Genomic DNA, 18752 nt, shown 5'->3' on the forward strand with positions numbered 1-18752 from the left:
AAGAATTATTCTTGTTTGTTTTGTCAGTGTCTGCTTTAAATAGGATCGTTTTGGAAGAAAGAAGGTTCATGCACTTTCAGTCGCTATTTATGCTTTCTGCGTACTACTTCCCGGACTTGTGTGTGGTATTTTAAGCTTCATTACCTCCCAGCGTTGATACGTCTGCGCTGCGTCTCTAAAGTTCAGCTGATGCCTGTTGGCTTCATTGCATGTTTCCAAAAATACGAACTTCAGAGCAACAGGATTCAACCAAAATAAGTGTCAAAAGGGAGTAGTGGCAGTATGCTTAGATACACTGTGCTACAAACAAACGGCGAACGTTAAATGTACAGCAGTTCTGTCAGTTATCCTGCCTCATCATATGCTGGAGCTCTGTCTGCGTGAATGCTTTCTAACTTGCTCTTTCTGTTTCTTCATGCTTCCCTGGATTCAGAGAGAGGTAAATGACTTTCCTTTTTCCATGTTCATGTTTATCTTTCCATCTTGCACCAAACAGTGTTGTGTTGGTTTACTTGTATCAATGAGCAGAAGTTAAACTTCAGTGAATGAATTAATATCTCTGTCACTTTTTCACCTTACTGTTAACAGTGTTGTCGATGCTGCCTGTTGGTTTTGAGTTGTTTTTTTTTCTCCAGTACTAATACTCTAGTACTAGAACAGTTTAAAATCATGTGATGCAGTGGGTTTTGATATTTACTTCTGGTGCTTGAGTTTAAAATGTAGATTGCAGTTGTTCTCTGCAATCTGAAATGCAAGAAACTTGTATTAAAACCACATCTTCTGTGTTTAAAAGAAATAATGAGAGTGATATTAAGAGCAAGGGATTTAAGAGAGAAGTTTTTCAAGAGTTGGAAACATCGATGTTTATTTCCCATTTTTTATTTTTGTTTTGGATCTGGCTGGGTTAGTCTTTCCAATTTGAAGAAAAGTTGTCCCCAGTATGTTTGATTTGTTTGGACGTACAAAGGGATTGTTTGGGATTCTCTACAATCGCCGTTTTATGGGAGTGCAGACAGTAAGGCATTGTAGTCAGGTGCTTTGCAGCACAAGGGCTGCAGCCACTCCAAAGGCTCTTACTGATAGAACTGCATCCCTCAGATGAGATTTGGGGTTTGTTTGCTCTTCTAAATTGCAGAGACTTGAAAGTGGGACTGGGCAGAAGGAATGTGGTTTAGAGATGCAGACCGTTCCTCGCATTTGCTTTGTGGAATGTAATGAGAACCATTCCCAGACATGACTGGGTTTTAATCAATTCTTTAGGCAGTGTTGGCCTAGGGAAATGTTTGAACTTTCTTGATTGTGGCTTTGCAATCTAATGTAGATTTCTTGCATGTCCCAGACTAACACTGGCAAAAGTGTGCTGCAAGCAGATTCGTGGGTAGTGTCTGTGCACGATTGCTGTACTGTCTGAATAATAAAGAACAAAGGAGAACTAGTAAGCATTGCTTATAAAATAAATCACACTGCAGAGATTAACTATTCTGGTGTAGTCTGCTGTCTTCTTCAGTTAAATCTGTAGTAGTGCTTTGAGCAACTCAACTTGATATATCTCTCTATTAAATCTTTAAATATTCCTTATAAACAAAGGCCCATGTCTTCCAATTAGATTTGGAAGACAGAAGCATTGTCAAAAATAGCTAAACCCGTATTTGTCAAAATGAAGTTTATAATATCTGCTGCAAAGAGGCTGTTCAGAGGTTTACAGACATAAGAAAACATTCATTTACTGACAAGAAGTTTAGCATTCATCAAAAATGCTAGACTGGCCATTCTGAAGAGCTAAACCACTACTTGCAGTGTTACAAAGAAGAAGCAACCACAGTGGCCTTGACAACCAACCTCATATGTGTGCCTTTGCCTTGAAAACTGTGCTGTGCAGGGTAGGAAGGCAGCCACCCCTCCCTGTGCATATTTCATGAAAGATGTGAAGCAGTTAAGCAAAAAATAATAATAGTCATCACCATCAAAAATTTGTGGCAATGAAATCAGCGGTCAGTGCTTTGAGTAGGATCTGCCCCTGAAGTTCTGTCTTCCTTTAAATTCATTTATAAAACAAGCTAAAGTCTAACCTGCTGCCTTTCAACTTGCTGCATCTGGCAAGCAGTTGGTGAGCAGCATTAAACCCCATCTGCCCAGAGTCTACAGGGCAGCCTTGGGGACAAACATGGCACAAGCGATTCACTGTCCTCTTTGCCCTTATAGTACTTCAGCCATATGCTCATGAGGCGGGGTTGGATAGAAGGACCACAGAAGGTAAATTATAGCTGTACAAGCTGTACTGCTACACTATGTTAACTCATGGATCTGGAGACCTTAGGTACTGAGTTGTGCTTTGATGAACTCATCTGTGTAATCCTGAGGCCCTTTGGAGGGATGTAATATAGCACTTGGTAGCAGAAAGTGAAATGATGCATAACTTCTCAGAGCCATTAGCAAGACTGCGGTGGCAAGGAGTCCCATCCCCTCCCCTCAAGAGGATATGGTGCAAAGCAAGTGTGGGGGAGCAGCTTCTGTGGCTCAACGGGGATCAGGCCACAGGGAGGAACTTGGAGTGAAAGTTGTGCAAATGCTTCCAGGCTTGGAAGCACTGGGCTCTGAAGGGCTGAGCTGAGTATCAGACCTATCAGCTCTGTGAGAGTTTTAACAAATTTTGGAAGCGCGCAGAACTGCAGCAATAAGACATCAAAGAAAAAACTATCAGTCTGTGTGTTTTAGGGCTGCCAGAGTAAAGCCTCTTGAGTGTGGTGCAAAGTAGTCATGGCTCCTCCTTGAGAGGCAGCAACTGACATTATCAGGTAATGAAGCAAACAGCCTTTCAGCAGGGGATGGGATAATTTTCCCTACAAACTTTATGCATGAATTATATAAAAACAAACTATGCTGTGTCAATGCCAGGCCATTTCAGGAGAATTTGATAAATGCAGAACTGCTGTTTGGCTGCAAGGAAAATCATTATAGAGTTGCATGAGACCTGAAATAAGGAAAGTCTCCCAGAAGTTTCCTCTTGGAGGGATGTCTTCACTACTTAGATCAAAAAATTAATGACCAGGGCCACTTAGTGGGGGCCAAGACTGCTCTGCTCTTCTGGGCTGTATCTGGGGAGCAGCCAAAGAGGTGCAGGACCTCTGTGGGGCAGAGCACTTGGAGAAAAACTGCAAGGCTCTTGTATGTTTTTAGGATTGCCAGCCACTGTCAGCAACATCGGGAAAATTCATTCTCTGCCACATCTCTTCCAACTCTAAGCACTGAGGAGAAAGAAGTACATGTGTTTAAATGCAAGACACTGGGAAGGAGAAGACGACTCAAAGCAGTAGTCATTTTTCTTCCTCTCCTGCAGAAATTGATTCCAAAGTGGTTAATGTAGCCACCCAGAGAGGGGGCTGTGGGACAGGTTTCATCCTGTGTCTGTCTGGCATCTGGCAGGTGAAACACAAGTTGAAAGGTCCTCAGTATTTGCAGCTTCTATGAATACTGCTTGCTTCATCTAGTTCCAGTTTCTTTACCTTCATTTTTTTCTCCCTAACTTTGTGAACTCCTTGACATGACACTAATAAAAAGACAAGTGAACTGAACAGAGTCCCAGACTTCATTGCAGCTATAAATCATTCCCCTGTCTCTCATGTGAAAGAGCACTCTTGATAAAAAATTTAAAGTGTTAATCTAGAAGATCTGTCACTTCTGTCACACATACTACTGTGGGGTTTCTCGCACCTCATTTTCTCTGCTGTTTGTGATATTAGAATATTTGCATGTCATGGAAAAACCCCATCAGAGTATGGTCTTGTTGGTATTATGTTTATACACTTTTATTCTTGTGCATCTCACTTTTTTTGCTTTTCTCCTCCTCTGCTCATTTACTGGTCGCTCATGGATGTTCATGTCTCGCTGGTGAATCATAGAATCACAGAATGGTAGAGGTTGGAAGGGACCTCCAAAGACCATCTAGTCCAGCCCCCCTCCAAAGCAGATCCACCTCAGGTCACACAGGAACGCGTACAGGCGGGGCCTTGAAAACCTCTAGAGAAGGAGACTCCACACCCTCCCTCGGCAGCCTGTGCCAGGGCTCCCTCACCCTTACATTAAAAAAGTTCTTCCTTATGTTTAAGCGGAACTTTTTATGTTGAAGCTTATGCCCATTACCCCTAGTCCTGTCACTGGAGACAACAGAAAAAAGTGTCACCTCATCCTCTTGACGTCCATCTTTTAAGTCTTGGCAGCCTCCTGCCAGGTACTTTCTGACCTGGCTCTAGTGTAGCAGTGCTGCTCTCCCCTTTTTCTTCCTGCTTTCAGAAATGGCTAGTCAGCTGTTTGCAGGAGAGCAAAGTGAAGCCTGACGGTTATAGACTCAGGAGATGGTTTCCCTACAGCCTAGTGGCACATGGTCTGTGACCCTGCGGTCACAGGAGTCTGTACACCAGTACGTACTAAACAGCAGTCCTCTTCAGTCGGTTATTCTGGATGAATTTCAATCAACTTTAAGCAGAGCCCAGAGGATGTAATTTTCTGGTTCAAGGATTCTTGTTACAGTTTGTCATACATAAATCTGTAAAGCAATTTACATTTTCCTGCACGTGTATCATTTTAATACAGTTGTTTTATATAGCAACAATTCTGTCTTGATTGATAAGAGTAAAAAAATTTGTTTCAGATTTCAAGGCTACAGTGTTGGGGTTTTTTAACCAAAAAAAAAAATTGTAAAGGATTAATGCAATTCTACCTTCCTTTGAAGAAATGTTTATAGTGAGAAGGTAATGGAGGATGTGCTGCTCTTCCAGGCTCTACTTAATTGGGATGTCTCCTAGGACTTTAGCCTAATAGTGGCAAATGGCTATGAGTGCTGCTCAAACAGGACAGCATTAGCATAAATTGCATTTAATGTGATTATATTCATCCAAGGTTGAGCAGCTAAGTGATGCTTAGCCAGGTGTTAAATAGGTATGGCTATCTAAGGTTTAGACAATTACTGTAGACATTTGCCAATTAAAGAGAGTAAAAGAGCAAATAAAATTGGAATTCCCTTCTGCTTAGCACCTTACATTGTATTAGCAGGTCTCTGAATTGCTTTTTAAAATGTTCTGTGCTCTTTCAACATAAAGAAACTTCTACTGAATGTTTAGCTGTTCAGCAGAACCAGTCTTATCCACTTGTGCAGCAAAATGATTTTCTTACCTTTTTTTCTGTTTCTATAACTTTTTCTACAGAGTGCTGATTTATATCCAGTTCCTATAACTGGAATGCTACTAATGTATCACGCAGTATATGTGCAAATGAGGTAAAAACCCCAAAATACGACCCACTATACAGTATCTTTTCACTATAATCCCATATCAGGAGAAGTGGGGCGCTTCTGTTACAACGTTTTAAGAATATACAGCTTTTTTTTCTGCAATGAAATACATTATTCTCCCACTAAACACCTTGCTGCTCTCCCTACTGACATGGAAGGGAATTTTACCAGGATCTGTGGTTCAAATCCCACAGATTTCATGTACACACCTACCTTATTGAGACAGAGAAGACTCCAACTGGATGAGATGTGATCTGTTAACCCTATGCTAACTCTGTATCCATTCATGGGCTTTGTAAAGGCTCTTGACTTTCTTTTTTCCCTTGTTTTCCCAGCAAGGTGTAAAGATGGGGGAATGGTAAGAGGAAGCATTTGCCCTTTTCCATAAATTTATATTACAAACACATTATTTGGCACGCCTTTATTATCAAAGGGGCGTGTTGCACATAAATCTCACTTAAATGTTAATCAGCTTCAAGTGAGCTGCAGTCAAATGAAGCAACCCAGAAGGGATCCCAAAATTAAAAAGGAATCAGAGAGCAGTCTTCTGACTTACTTGGCATTCGAAGCTTTGGACAAACATGCTGTTGGCTTCTCGTCCTGCGCAGGGAAACATAAAACTTTTCCCACATTTTCCTCTGTTACTGTTGTTTCACAGAGCAGATACTCTGGAATCCTCATAGCCAAACCTTTTGTCTCCAAGAAGCAGCGTGGAGCTTGGTTTTCCTAGTGCCTACGGCCCGCTCAGCTGACTGGCTTCCTGAGCTGATGAAATCAGTATGTGGTTTGTGCACTGTCGGAAGTGAGGAGGTTGGATTGTGTGCTAATTTGGATGGACGATTTGAATACAGATGGTGCTGGCAGGGTTGCATGTGATGCAGTAACAAGGGTTTTGAAGAACTCAGATTTCCTCCTCTGTCTCAGCAGATTTACAGACCCAGGCCCTGATCACCCAAAGGTTTATGCATATTCACAATCCCTGCATGTAATTAGCTGGTTTACTTTGTTCAAGCTGTTCAGGTACTTGAAGTGAAAAACTGGTGTGTGAGTCTGAAACACCACCACAAAGGTTTTATTAGTTGAATCTTATGGTTTTCTGCAGGAGAGGAAGAAAAATGACTACTCCTCTGAGTCATCTTCTCCTTCCCAGTGTCGTGCATTTAACCACATGTACTTCTTTCTCCTCAGTGTGTAGAGTTGGAAGAGATGTGGCAGAGAATGAATTTTCCCGATGTTGCTGACAGTGGCTGGCAATCCTAAAAACATACAAGAGCCTTGCAATTTTTCTCCAAGTGGCTCTGCCCCACAGAGGTCCTGCACTTCTTTGGCTGCTCCCCAGCTACAGCCCAGAAGAGCAGAGCAGACTTGGCCCCCACTAAGTGGCCCTGGTCATTAATTTTTTGATCTAAGTAGTGAAGACATCCCTCCAAGAGGAAACTTCTGGGAGACTTTCCTTACTTCAGGTCTCATGCAACCCTACAATGAATTTCCTCACAGCCAAACAGCATTTATCAAATTCTCCTGAAATGGCCTGGCATTGACACAGCATAGCTTGTTTTTCTAATTCATGCATAAAGTTTGTAAGGCAAATTATCCTGTCCCCTGCTGAAAGGCTGGTGTTTCATTTTCTCTGGTAATTGTGCTGCACTTCCCTGTTTATGAATGCATACAAGCAGAAATATTGACAGAAGCTGAGGACCAAGTGTCAGAGAGGCTGGAGGGAAGCATTATATGTGCGGCTGCAGTGCTAAGGTGCAGGCCGGGTTTCCCAGCAGTGCTTTCCCACTACCCACCAACACCCCATGAGTGGGACCTGGGTATCTGGCACTTTTGCAAGGTGACACAACAGGAGTGGAATTTGACTGGACAAAGATGGGACATGCCAGAGACCTCCTGCAAACAGTAGAGGTGTCAATGTTGCTTCAGGAAGAACCCCTGGTATCATTACTGGCTGGGGACAAAGGGATTGAGAGCAGCCCTGAGGAGAAGGACTTGAGGGAACTGGAGGATGAAAAGCTGGACATGAACTGGCAATAATGTGATCACAGCCCAGAAAGTCAACTGTGTCTCTAGGCCGCATGACCAGCAGATCAGGGGAGGTGATCCTCCACCTCTGTTTCACTCTCCTGCCCCACCTGCATGCTGCATCCAGCTATGGAGTTCTCAGTGTAAGAAAGACGTGGACCTATTGGAGTGAGTCTGGAGTAGGGCTACAAAAATGATCAGAGGCATGAAGCACCCCTTCTATAAGAACAGACTGAGAGAACTGAGGTTGTTCAGCCTGGAGAAGAGAAGGCTCTGGAGACACCTTGTTGCAGCCTTTCAGTACTTAAAGAGAGCTTATAAGAAAGATGGGGACACACTTTTTAGTAATGCCTATTGTGATAGGACATGGGGTAATGGTTTTAAATTGAAAGAGGGTAGGTTTGGGCTAGATATAAGGAAGAAATGTTTATGATGGTGGTGAAACACTGGAACAGATTGTCTATAGGGGATGTAGATGGGGCCATCAGGTTGGATGGGGCTCTGAGCAACCTGCTCAGTTGAAGATGTAACTCCTCATCACAGGAAGAGTTGGACAAGACCTTTAAAGGTTCTTTCAAACACAAACTATTGAAGAAAAAGGTCCAGTCTGTGAAGGAGAGTGTGGGGTGGCCTATATGTATTTACCACCAGCTCTATCAAAAAATCAACTCATTGCATTTTGACTAAAAATAACATCTTTGTAGGCAGTATCTGCCCTTTGGCAAGCACAGAGCAGGTCTGTCTCATCAGAACTATTATCATCCTGCTCTTGCCAGTAACAACAGAATTGCAGGTAGTTCTGTGGCAGGACTAAAGTAGTTGGTCATGCCCATAGTCACCTGGAGTGTCCCATATGGGTACTGAATCAGTAACACTCATCACACTGTTTTGCCCTGCCCTTACCACAGATCTTGCCATTCAGAGAGTTTCCTGAGCCAGGCTGTGGACCATGGCTTGTTCATTTGGCTGTCATGAGCCTCCCAGCAGCAGGGTGTCTTGGTTTTACCCAGCCAGCAATGAAGCACCACAACAATCTCTTGCTCACTGCCCCCCATTCACCCCCACCCTTCTTAGGATGGCAGAGACCCCAGCGAGGTGGGAGGGGGAAAAAAATAAGCAAGGATGTTGTGGATTGAGACAAGGGCAGGGAGGGCTCACTGCCAATTATGGTTCCAGGCAAAAGAGACTCTAGTACTCAACTTAGAGAGGAAAGTAGGAAAGTTTCTTCTACTGCCTACAAGAAACAGAACAGAACAAAAAGCAAAAAACAGTGCAGAAGGATGAGAAAAATACAACCAGGACTTTAAGATCTCCCTCCCCCATCCCTCCTTTCTTCCTGGGCCCAGCTCACTGCTCCTGGTATCTCTACCTCCTCCCCCCTCAACAGCTCAGGGGGACAGGGAGTGGAGGATGTGGTCAGTCTCTCACAGATGGGCTCTGCCACTTCTCTCAGCTCAGAGGAGGACGACTCCTGGCACTCTTCCCCTGCTCCTACAGGGGGTCTCTTCCATGGTACACAGTCCTTAACAAACTTCTCTGGTGTGGGTTCTTCCCAGCATCTGCGGCTTCTGCTCACAAACTCGTCCAGCGTGGGACTCTTCAGTGGCCAGTAGCATTCCAGGCACCTTCTGCTGCAATGTTGCCCTCCCACAAATTCACAGCTTTCTCCAGGCACAGTCACCACCCCTGGCGTGGGGTCCTCCATGAACTGTCAACAAATCTCTGCTTCACCAGTCCTCTCCACAGGATGCAGGGGAGTCTCTGCTCCAGCACACCTCCTCCTCTCTTCCTTCACTGACCTTGGGCTCTGAGTGGTCGCTTTTCTTTCTCTTCCAAGTCCTTGCACCACTACCAGCTGCAGAAGAGGGACAGAACAAGAAGGAACAGGAAGAACCCTCCTCCTCTGGCTTACTCTTCTTAAAAAGTGATTGTGGAATCACCTAATTGGCTCAGCCCCAGAAGTGGGTCTGGCTCAGAGCTAGGGAGAGTTTTGAGCAACTTCTTACAGGAGCCATCTTTACAGCCCCTTCCACCTTACCAGAAACAGCTCCACACAAAACCATGACGGAGGGAAATGTTCTTCCTGAAAAGCACAGGAGCTCTTACATGGCAGTGCTGCCCTCCGCTCTGTCTGCTTCCATCGCAAAAGGATATTTGCACTTGTGAGAGAAATGAGGCTTAGCAAGTTGCCTCTGGTCCACCTCTCTACCTTTAAAATGCTGTTGAAAATACCCCCATCTAAGGTGTTTCCCACTTATGGGGCATAATTGTGAGTTGTGTGCCATTATGAGCAAAATCTTGGATCCTGACAGAATTCAGTCTTTAGTTTAACACAGTTTTAATTGTTTGGCTTATTTTTATCTCTGCGGTCCTTTAAGTCATGCCTCCACTGGGAGATAGCATGCTGACTAAACACATTTGGTATTATCTTACAGCTTCCCTTAAGGCTGAAAATCCTTGCTGTTGAGCTTGGGTCTCAGATAAACTCTCTGCAGGGTGACATTTAATGCCGTCTCAGGGGCTGTCGATGCATCAGGGACTTGACAGTGCAAGGAGATGCTCTCCCACAGCAAAACATTAAGTTTTTTGGGGCAGCTGTGGTGTGCCATGTCATAGCAGGAGCTACTGACCAAAGACTGGACCACAATTTCTTGAACTGTTATAAAGGGGGTTTGCTGACAATGTGTTATGTCCTCCAGGCCCTGATGATTTGCTTTGGTAGCTTTGTCCCATTGTATTAGTTGTTATGAATAATAAAAGAAGGTCCTAAGAGACAGTGGTATGGCTGACAGAAGGGCCAAGTTATCTTCTGTGCTGTGCCACTCCTTGAAGGTGGTGGCCTTATAATTAGAAATACTGGTGTTACATGGTGCTCCTGGGGCTGTGCAGAATTCTGTTTATTCAAACATGCTTCTGCACAGTGCAAGCAACTTGGCAAACAGCTCATCATGCTCTTCCTAGCATCATCTTGTAAAGAAATGCATAAATATAAGTTCTCAAAGGCATACTATTGATTTGAGGTAAACACTTATAAATGGTAAAAAATAGCCATGTAATGGTCACATAAAAGGCTTTCAAATGTTACTTTTAAGTTAATGTCAGCACAACTTTCAGCTGTTATGTCTGCACTCTGAAAGAATAGACCTTCATCCAAGAATAATGTGTGCACAGCAGTCTGCTTGTTTATGCATATTTGCTACCTTGCAGTGATGATCACTGCCAGCAAGCTTTTCTTGCATGTAAAGAGAGAGGAATCCTAAGTTCTGGTGGCAAATCTGCACCTGTTAAGTGAACAGTGTTTTTGTATTGCAGTTAAAATACATATTTGTAGGAGAAGGTATTTAGTTTCAAAAATGTGTATGGCATTTGTAAGAGGGCAGCTAAAGCCAAACACATAAAAGCCAAAAGTCCCTTGTGCTTAGGATGTTCAGAATTTCCTCACTTACAGCTCTTGAACTGGGCAAGGCCTTCTCTTCAGAGCCCAGGATATTGGACTTTTGAGAGCCTGAATATTTCCAAATAACCTGCTCTGCAGGATCAGTAATGCTGAAAGCTTGCTTCCAAAGACAAGAATCCCAAAGGTGTTTTCTGTGGTGTTTGGTTTTGTTTTTTTCCCCGCAGCTACTTATTTGTCATAGGCCATAGCTGAGCCATGCCCCCCGTTAGTCTTATCACTGGAGTCGGGCTAGGAGTCTTCTATTTGCTTTTGAAACATTAAGCTAGAGGAAACCACTCTGAAGCAAGGCCTGGCATAGGTACAGATGATAAAAAGTATCAGCATTTTTCTAGGAGCAAGATTCCAGCTGGAACTCAGCATGTCCATGAATTTGCAGTGCAGCAAAAGGGAACAACGTGCAGAAAGGTTCTTGGAGACTGTGGCTGAGGTGCGTGGGGGCCAGGCTGGAGCTAGGAACCCTCAGAGCACCTTCTGTAATAGACAGCACTTCCCTGGCTGTGGGCAACTGCCCTTTTCACTGCAGAGGCTCTCATTAATGACAAAATCTAGTGCTACTGAGTTAGATACAGGTAAGGTGCTTCACTAAAGGACAATGTCTGTATTTTGTACAGAGCTGGAAGTGCAGCTGTCCACCTGCCACAGTCACTGTCTCTTCCTGGGAAACTTCTGTACAAAATTCCTCAATTCACTGGGCACCTACAATGAACAAAGACGTTGGCAATCCATGCTACATTAAACCCTGCTCAGGATGTTTGCAGGCTTTACTATAAACTGAAGTATTCCTTTACATACAGCCTGTGATTCAGGAATATCCCTCCTATCTCTTCCCCAGTTCCTGCTGGTAATTATTTTTGTGTGAAGGGGAAAGTCACTGAAGTGACTTCAGGCATACAAGGCTGTTGGCCCACCTTCACTTGTGGGGTCCAATTCCAGTTAGCTACTCAGCACAGCTATGCTAGGGACACATAGTCCCAAAGAAGTCTGGAGATAGCAGGAGGGTCACTGAGTGGGACTGGGCTATGGCTGCCCAGAGGACATGAAGAAGCAAAGGTGCAAGACTAGGGAGCAGAGAGGGGTTGCCATTGTGACTATACAAGACAAAGCCATGCTTCTTCCTGATTCAGTACACGACTTGGACTTTTCAGAAGAGCTCCAACTCTTACATGGCCTGAAAACAAATATAATCCAGACGCTTCCATCACCAGTGCTAGGAAGCTGTACAATGCCATGGAGACTAGCCGGTACAGTACAAACATGTCTTTTGTAGGGCAGCTTTATTTAACTTTTGAAAAAATAAGGTCAGAAATTTAGGCCAACTAGCGTGAGCAAAGCTCAGCAGGTTCACATCTCCCTTACACAACCAGATCTCTAATTACCGTCTGTGTATTTTTAAACACTCTGCACAGTCCTTTGAAATGACCGTTTTTTCTCTAACTAGAGTCTTATATGCTGTTTCTCAGGGTTTTTAGCATTTAAGAGCTGCATGTGTTTTCTGTCTGAATTTATAATTAACTTGTAATTAATTCTCCCCGCTTCATCTTCAGTAAAACATTTGAGTAAATTTTCCCATGTATTTACAATTGCAATTGGAATTGCAGGTTGTAAGCTCAGTAAGTTGTCAGGGTTAGGAAACAGTTGTGAGCTCTTTAGTTTCATAGATTTAGCACCAACTTTAGATATGTTTTTCATGGGTATGCTGTTTATTCTCCTTTGTGTAAGGCATGTGTTTTATCCTTTGGCAGCCAAGACGTACATCTGTTAAACTGAAGGAGGACTTGATATTTTAGAGATGCTACTGGTTCTAATGCCTTCATTCATTTTACATCTTTCTGATGTGTCAATTTGTTTTGTTTACACAGAGACTTTGCTTATGTGGCAAGAGATAAAGACACAAGAATCCTGAAATGTCATGTGTTTCGATGTGACACACCCGCCAAAGCCATCGCCACGAGTTTACACGAAATCTGCTCAAAGGCAAGTGGATTGAAAGTCAGCTGCCTTCATCTTTTCAGAGGTCTCACACATAGACTGAGCACTTGTACTCGCTGTTAGTTTGGTTTGTATCACTGACAATAAGAAATGGCGTAGAGAATTGTAAAGGAAAGATGTGAAGAAATGAGAGTAACAAGAGGGTGAGCATTTAGATTTGAGGAGGATGATAATGTACTTTTCGTTTGACAAGTGTGTGTAGAGACTGAAGGTTTTCTTGAATAACAAAGAAGCTGCAGGTTCAAAATGGAAAAAGAACACATAGCTTCAATAATAAATGATGACATTCAACTCTCTAGATAAATCAGACCGTGTTTGAATGGTATAGAATGGTTTGAAGGATAGACAGGAGGATAGTTGCTAATGTTACTCTCTGGCCATTTCAAAATAAATGAGAAAGAGAGAGCTTTCAGCTACCCCAGTTAGAAATACTGAAGGCTCTCAGTTCCTGCTTCTGGTAGTGTTGTCTGTAGTACTGGAGAAGACTGTTCTTTTCAGTTATTTCAAAACCATAGGATTTCCCACCATTCCCTGGTTATTAATGTGGGGTTTCTTGTATGAGTGTTCATGAGTGTTCTCAGTAGGGTCATTCCATGCAGCAGCAGCAAGGCAGCACACCCTTTACAGCAGGCAAATCTGACCAAAACTCTTTCTAGACATAGTTAAACCAATCTACTTGAAAGTCTTTCTTACTCTTTTATTGAGCTGCAGTGGATGTGACACTGCATCCCACTTCTTAAAAATACTATGCTGCTTATTTTGTTCTTTAAAACACATCTGCTTGTACCACAGGAAAAGTGGGCTGTGAGTTAACTATCAGTTATCCCCATGTAACTTGTCCCTCCTTGTGAGTCACAGCTCTCTTAGAAAAGCTCGTTAGGAAATCTTCAGGTTTTAGAATTCTGCTGATTTACTGCATGCCTGTTGTGTGCTTTTTACATTCTGTTAGTGAATGGAATCAGTGATGAGAAATTTCCGTCTGTAGGCAGTTGTATAGTCCAGAAAATTTTCATTTGTGCAACACTGTAGACATCAGCTTGTGATGTTTCATGCAGGCAACATCAGCACTTACAATGTGCATTACTGTGACCTCTGGGCAGCAGAGCTTTACCTGAGGCAGAAGGCAGCCCAGCAACTGCACGCAGCCTGACAGGTCTGTCAGGGCTCAATGAAATGCAGGGACAGGACTTGGGGCTGCCTGAAATGGCCTGGGAGCTGCAGGCTGTGCTTGGAGAATCATAGAATTGTTTCAGCTGGAAGAGTCCTCTAAGATCATCGACTCCAGCCTTTGTTCCAGCCCTACCAACCACTTTCCTAAGTGCAACATCCACCCGTCTCCTAAACACCTCCAAGGATGGTGACTCCCACTACCTCCCTGGGCAGCCTGTTCCAATGCCTGACAACCCTGTCAGTAAAGAAATTCCTCCTAATATCCAGCCTGAACCTCCCCTGGCACAACTTGAGGCTATTTCCTCTTGTTCTGTTGCTTGTTATTAGGGAGAACAGACTGACCCCCACCTTGCTACAGCTTCCTTTCAGATAGTTGTAGACCTGAGCCTTCTTTTCTCTGTGCTAAACAGCCCCAGATCCCTCAGCCGTTCCTTATATCAGATGTGCTCCAAATCCTTTACTAGCTTAGTAGCCTGCCTCTGGATCCTCTCCAGCACCTAAATGTCCTTCTTGTAGAGAGAGGCCCAAAACTGGACAAGGTGCAGCCTCACCAGCACCAAGTACAGGGTAATGATCACCTCCCTGCTCCTGACAACACTGTTACAGATACAGGCCAGGATGCCATTGGCCTTCTTGGCTACCTGGACACACTGCTGGCTCATGTTCAGCTGACTGTCAACCAACACTCCCAGGCCTCTCTCTGTCTGGCAGCTTTCCAGCCAAGAAGTTTGACCCTCAGGACTGCAGCAGTGTCTGAATGGAGAAGCCTAGACCTGTATTATGTCCTTCCTCTTACTCCAACTCAATTCTTAGGGATGTTTCCAGCACACCTAGCAGGGGAAGACGTGCTACGCAGGCCCTCCCACAGCTGCTTTTACTCTGGAAGGTTAGCAGCAAGTAAATGCCATGGTAGCTGTACACAGGGGTGTCGGGAGTAGACCTGTCAACATAGGTAGCTGTGACATGGAGCCTCTGGCATTAATTTCAGATAAGAGAGCAACTGAGCATTTAAAACCATAGCTGCTAGCAACACAGAGTACAACAGGGTAGTGTTGCTAAGTAGAGCATGTTCCTTTGTTGAAAATTCAGCAATAGATGTAATCCTGGTTGAGGGAAGCACTTGGCATGTGCTGACTGACACACTAGACCTCTTTGCTGAGTCGGGGCTTCTTCCTAAGCTAATGTGTATCCTTTTGCATCCACAGCAGGGAATTTTACCATATGTGCCTGTGACAGAAAATATTTTCAAAGTATAAAACTGAAAAAAAGATTTGCTAAAAGCATCTCAGACCAAGTGTCATCTGCTGGAACACTAGTTATCTTTATAGCTTCATTGCAATTAACAGTCACAGAGTAAAAAAGCAGGTAATAATGCTTCACAATGTGAGCTTTGGGCAACCTGTGTTAGCTTCCTTGAGTCCCCTCTCAGTCATAAATTTATAGAGACTAATCATCCAAAGTGGTTGTTTTGCAGGGAAGGAATTCCTGTTTTGATAATATTATACATTTTGGGGGAAGATCAAGTTGTATTTTGAATGGAATTTTTAATTCCAGAAAAAAATGTAAAACTAGAGGAGGGTAGATCAGAGAGGAACATGAACTGTTCTCTGTGTTAAATATTTATATTTCTTGCTATGTTACTCCTCACTGCAATTTTGCTGTTGATAAAAATGGCTAGAGGGTTTTTTCCTTCTCCATCTATGTCTCATCTAGGCTTCAACACTACTTAAGTTCTTCATGTAGTTAAGGACTGGGGAATAAACTGGAGGAAAATTAAAGTTGATTAAAAAGAATAACCTACTTAGTCATGTAGCGTCTCACTCCAGATTTCAGAAACTGGGGTTGCACTAGGAGTCAATTTATAGTTGTAGTTGCTGCTGTGCTATCTATCTTAAAATGCTGTATTATTATCACCATCTTCTTCAGATTATGGCTGAACGGAAGAATGCTAAAGCTATGGCTTGCAGCTCCTTGCAGGAGAGGGCAAATGTCACCCTTGATGTTCCTCTGCAAGGTACTGTGTGTTACAGCTACTTTCCTTTTTTAGATACGTTTCATTTCTAATGCTGCTTTTGACCAAAAATGGAGCATGTTGGGTGGAAAGGACTGAGCGGTCAGGAGTGTAATCCTGCCTTTAATTGCTGTATCTGACTGTAAACTGCTACTGTATGAAATGTTATTGGTTATGTCGACACTAATGGAGTCCAACTCAGTTACATCAACTTGTACATTTCCCCTTCAATTTTGAAACACAAATGTTGCAAATGCAGTTTTCCCTATTTGTGGCTACTTGCAGGTATTTTCCTTTTCAAATCAAAATACCTCTGGACTTGAGACTGCACAAATTGGCCAAATCTTCCTCAAAAACGGAATATACTTCAGTTAATCACTTGGAGCTGTAGGAGGAGGACTCCTAGGTTTCAGTGTCTATTTTAGCAACTTTCAAGGCCAGGGGTGCAAGTGGGTTGTCATCCAGCTTCAAGGGTCTCTTGCACACTCTATGGCATGGTAGAATAAAATTGCCTTTGCATGTCTTCATTAGTCATAGCTTAATAGTTGCTATTTTGAAAGTGTTCAAGGAGAACAAACACACTTTGTGCTAGTGTTACACGAAATTACATGCTTTGGATCGACTAGTTTACACTGAATACCTTGCTCCTAACCTATACATCAACTTGTGTAATTGTCTGTTCAGACAGTAGCATTGATTGCTTATAGACTATGTTTAACAGGGATGGTATTAAAAACAGGTTCTAGATTTTACATAGTTATGGAGTGAAACTTAGGTCTGTATTTCTTGGAGAGAGATTCATCTACATTTTCTGGTACTAAATACACCAGCAATATATGACCTTATTCTTAGCATTGATCAAGAATTTGGTGATACAAAGTTATCCCTAATTCCTTTAGAAATTATTGAGCATTGTTCTTGTCAGAGGGACTGAAAATGTGGTTCAATCAATACAGTACCTCAGAGGACAATTACTGGGTAAACTATGTTATGTTATCGCTGAATAAAAGTGATTTTCCCTGTGGTGAATGCTGACAAAACAGAATATGATTTTTGTTCCCATGCAGTAGATTTCCCAACTCCAAAGACAGAACTGGTACAGAAGTTCCACGTCCAGTACCTGGGCATGCTACCTGTAGCTAAACCTGTGGGTATGTAGCACTTATTCTTAAGTGACTTCCCAAGTACCTTGCATAATCTCGAAAGACTGGGCTCTGGCCAGCCCAGTGTCATTTGGGTAGTGTCAGGCATGAAGACATCAGTATTCAAGGCCCTGTTTAACCACATGTTTTGTAACCAGAGTATCTGGGGAGCTGCCAAGAAGGCAGGGTTTTCTTTTGACTCCTTTCTCCGAATATAAGCTCTGCTACTAATGAGACGGGCCCTAGAGAATTGAAATGGTGCATCAGCTAAACAAGATGCCATCCTGTTCTTTGTAAGCTAGAGGCACCTGTTTTGTTTTTGCAGATGAAGAAAACTTCACAACCCTTCCTTCCATCATCAAATTCATTTTAATAAGGAGTCCAAAACAATCTCTTTTCTGTGCTAGAGAAAAGAAATTTCTCCACCAAAGTAAATATTTGATTATTGTTTACTTACATATTTATTTTCCATTGTCATATATTCCTTTGTTTTAGGAATGGATACTCTGAACACCGCCATTGAAAGCCTAATGGCTTCCTCCAGCAAAGAAGACTGGATGCCAGTTACCATGAATGTTGCTGATGCTACTGTCACGGTCATCAATGAAAGAGTAAGGCAAACGCTCTTGTTTAGAACATGCTTAACATGAGTGTTGAAGAGCAGCAGTACACAATCGCTAGCAGAAAGAGTTCACTTGTATTGCAATTCATTTGCTTATTTTGCATTGTATTTCTTTCCAGGGCTGTGAATCTGCAGAGGCTCTTACTGCTTGTGTCAGCTTCAGCTTTATTTACCATTCCAAACGTTCTCAAAAGTATAAATTATTATAAGTATTCACTAGATCCTTAGAACCAACTCAGTGTTATCCTTTCTAGGAATTTTGAGGCTAAAATGTGGTAGGTTATAAGTAGCAGTCCTAAATTCTAAACTATTGACCTTATTCATGGCAGGTAAGCTGAGAGTGATGCTACAATCTGTATTGCACATCCCTGTCCTTTCGTAGAGCATTCTCCATAGAGATGAATACAACAAAGCTTTCAGATAATGTCTTTCATACACGTTTGTTGATGAGGCCTTAAACCAACACCTGTACAATACCAGTTGCAGGGCAGCATCCCTTGGAGTCACGTTTGCTATATTTTGATTCACAAAACAAGCAGCACTTGAAATGCACAATGTGCTCAGTGCTAACGCTCAAAGCTTTGGTCTTTAGGTGGCAGCCTGGAAGCAGAGACCCGGCCCAGGCCGGAGCGCACTGGCTAGGTGCAGATAGGCAGAAAGGAGTGTCACAGTCCTGCACCGGTCTGCCCCACTTTTAATCAACCTGAGGTTGAAAGTAAAGTTCCCCAGGCTATCGGATAGTAACGATGGATCACTTGCTTCGTACCCAGAATGAAGAGGAAGTGCTAGTGGAGTGTCGTGTGCGGTTCCTGTCCTTCATGGGCGTTGGCAAAGACGTGCACACGTTCGCCTTCATTATGGACACAGGAAACCAGCATTTTGAGTGCCACGTCTTTTGGTGTGAGCCAAATGCAGGCAACGTGTCAGAAGCCGTTCAGGCTGCTTGTATGGTAAGTGACCTTCATCTTTCCCAGGCAACTACTAGCGCTTAGATGTTTTTCACTGCCTCCATAAAGTAATTGTCTTTCCAAAGTTGTGATTAGTTTCAA

The 18752-nt window shown here is 43.1% G+C and overlaps 1 protein-coding gene across 10 annotated transcripts in view; it reads left to right on the forward strand.

Annotated features, from left to right (window-relative positions):
- The window catches only part of APBB2 (amyloid beta precursor protein binding family B member 2), a 180549-nt gene that overhangs the window by 157851 nt on the left and 3946 nt on the right, over positions 1-18752 (forward strand). For 8 of the 10 annotated variants that reach the window (XM_061993310.1, XM_061993309.1, XM_061993315.1 and 5 more), the window contains 5 exons: positions 12629-12743; positions 15855-15942; positions 17007-17090; positions 17577-17692; positions 18474-18653. In XM_061993310.1, the coding sequence (XP_061849294.1) occupies positions 12629-12743; positions 15855-15942; positions 17007-17090; positions 17577-17692; positions 18474-18653 (583 nt within the window). The remainder of the gene's footprint in view (positions 1-12628; positions 12744-15854; positions 15943-17006; positions 17091-17576; positions 17693-18473; positions 18654-18752) is intronic. The other 2 variants (XM_061993312.1, XM_061993319.1) reach the window with 1 other exon arrangement.

This window comes from Colius striatus, chromosome 3 (genome assembly GCF_028858725.1).
Source record: "Colius striatus isolate bColStr4 chromosome 3, bColStr4.1.hap1, whole genome shotgun sequence".
NCBI lineage: Eukaryota > Metazoa > Chordata > Aves > Coliiformes > Coliidae > Colius > Colius striatus.